General features: G+C 38.8%; 1 protein-coding gene across 1 annotated transcript in view; it reads left to right on the top strand.

Annotated features, from left to right (window-relative positions):
- The window catches only part of slc9a7 (solute carrier family 9 member 7), a 66,390-nt gene that overhangs the window by 35,229 nt on the left and 28,661 nt on the right, over positions 1 to 2,500 (top strand). Inside the window, exons 10-12 of the mRNA XM_061887947.1 lie at positions 1,878 to 1,991; positions 2,072 to 2,183; positions 2,250 to 2,403. Of these exons, the coding sequence (XP_061743931.1) occupies positions 1,878 to 1,991; positions 2,072 to 2,183; positions 2,250 to 2,403 (380 nt within the window). The remainder of the gene's footprint in view (positions 1 to 1,877; positions 1,992 to 2,071; positions 2,184 to 2,249; positions 2,404 to 2,500) is intronic.

The raw sequence follows: 2,500 nt of genomic DNA, 5'->3' as shown, positions 1-2,500 counted from the left end.
ATGAACTTACATTCATATTTTGTTGAAGTATTATTCAATAAATGTATTTATAAGGGATTTTTGAATTGTTGCTATTTTAAAAAAAATCTCACATACCCCTTGGCATACCTTCAAGTACCCCCATTTGAGAACCACTGATCTAAGTAACTTCACTTCCTGTTGACCACGGTGGACATCTTGTAGACTAGACCAGTGGTCCACAACCACCGGGCCGCGGCCGTGGCTCGATTGGTACCGGGCCGCAGAACAATTTTTTATTATTTTTTTTAAATTATTATTAAATCAACATAAAAAACACAAGATACACTTACAATTAGTGCACCAACCCCCCAAAAAATCCCTTTTTCATGAAAAAAAATAAGAATATTGATAATAAGAATAATTAATTTGTTAGATAATTATTATTAATATTACAATATATATCATATTATACTTTATTTGTGATTATATACATACAATTGATTATATAATAATAATCTAATTATTTGATCATTCTTTTTAATTACTTTTTATGTAACAAAAATAATATATAGTACAGCAAGACCAGTATTGATCTTATATTATAATAAACAGATTCACTAATAAATGTATAACATAGTGTATGTAATATTATCAACATCCATGTTTATACAGTTTGCTAAGTACAATATCAATTAAACAAAATCACCTTTTTATTTAACCAATTATGCATTAATTATATTGAATAAAACACTTTTTGTTATGTACCATACGCTACATTTTATTCAAATTCATGTATTTGATTTCAACAATAAAATATTGTATTTATATCCTGTGTAAGTATTTTTATATAGGGAGTATACATGCATGTATTTATGTATGATATGACAAGTACAGTTCTGTATTAATCAAAATGTTCTATCTAAAATTTAGTTTTTATTATGATTATTCTAAAAAGATCTTCGTGAGCCCGTCAGACAGTTTGAATACAGTCTTTCTATTTTCATTTAACTGTCTGGATTGCTTTTTGGCAGTCCTTTCAAGGCGTATTGCTGCGTGCGCTCATTGTTATGTGTCTTTCTCGCTTTCTCTTTTTCTCTCTCTCAACCCCAACCCCTTGTCTCGTCCCCGCTGCTGCTAATAAAGGCGACAGGTGATTAGATAACAAGGTCCACCTGGGCCATCTACTCACCTGTCGCTGTCTTCGAGGCTGGTCCTCGCCGCACCCTGTTACCGCGGCAGGCCCGCAGGGCACGCCCCCTCCACGATTATATATGATGCAACATAAATATTTGTATATAACTTAGTAGTTATGATCATAATTGACCATAGTGAATTTGTGATAAATAATACATTAAATACATGATTAATATTGTATAATATCGATGTACTATTATGAACATATATACTGTATATACAGTACCCAAGGTAAATACAGAATGATTGATTGTTATAATAACATAATTATAATCTATTAATAAATGATAGTTCATGTATTTATTATATTAATTGAAGTGAATTATATTTATATAGCGCTTTTCTCTAGTGACTCAAAGCGCTTTACATAGTGAAACCCAATATCTAAGTTACATTTAAACCAGTGTGGGTGGCACTGGGAGCAGGTGGGTAAAGTGTCTTGCCCAAGGACACAACGGCAGTGACTAGGATGGCGGAAGCGGGAATCGAACCTGCAACCCTCAAGTTGCTGACACGGCCGCTCTACCAACCGAGCTATGCCGCCGTTGTATTAAATATACAATGTTTATGTAAATTATGAATGGTATTAATTGAACAAATCAACCTATTGATTAATTAAGATTACAATGATTATTATCAGTGTCTGTTATTAGAACAACAATTGCATGTTTTTATTGATGGTTTGTATTGTTTGTTTGTGTCCCTAATGTATTGTCCATCAGCTGTTTGAGCTCCTCCACTTCCTGGCTGAGAACTTCATCTTCTCCTACATGGGCCTGGCTCTCTTCACCTTCCAGAAGCACGTCTTCAGCCCCCTCTTCATCGCAGGAGCGTCCGTATCCTTTCCCCCCCCGCCCCCCCCCAACCCTCCTCGACACTCTTTCGCCGCCGGCGTCTTAACTCCACCGCCGCTCAGGTGGCCATCTTCATCGGGCGGGCGCTCAACATCTACCCGCTGTCCTTCCTGCTCAACCTGGGCCGCAGACACAAGATCTCAGGCAACCTGCAGCACATGATGATGTTTGCGGGTAAGCTCCGCCTCCTCCTCCTCCGCCGCAGCCGCTGTTTCATTGCCTTTGTCTCGCCGCTCGCAGGCCTGCGCGGTGCCATGGCCTTCGCCCTGGCCATCCGGGACACGGCCACCTACGCCCGGCAGATGATCTTCACCACCACGCTGCTCATCGTCTTCTTCACCGTCTGGGTCTTTGGGGGCGGGACCACCCCCATGTTGTCATGGCTGCACATCAGGTGACCTTTTCTTGGCCTAAAGACCTTCATTAATGCTTTAATGGTGTTGGAGGCATGATAAAATCAACACAACCAATGTTGTAATGGCACTAAACTG

The sequence above is a fragment of the Nerophis ophidion genome, linkage group LG26 (assembly GCF_033978795.1).
Source record: "Nerophis ophidion isolate RoL-2023_Sa linkage group LG26, RoL_Noph_v1.0, whole genome shotgun sequence".
NCBI classification, from domain to species: domain Eukaryota; kingdom Metazoa; phylum Chordata; class Actinopteri; order Syngnathiformes; family Syngnathidae; genus Nerophis; species Nerophis ophidion.
Note: the sequence above shows the minus strand (reverse complement) of the source record. Positions and strands in the feature narration are given on the sequence as shown.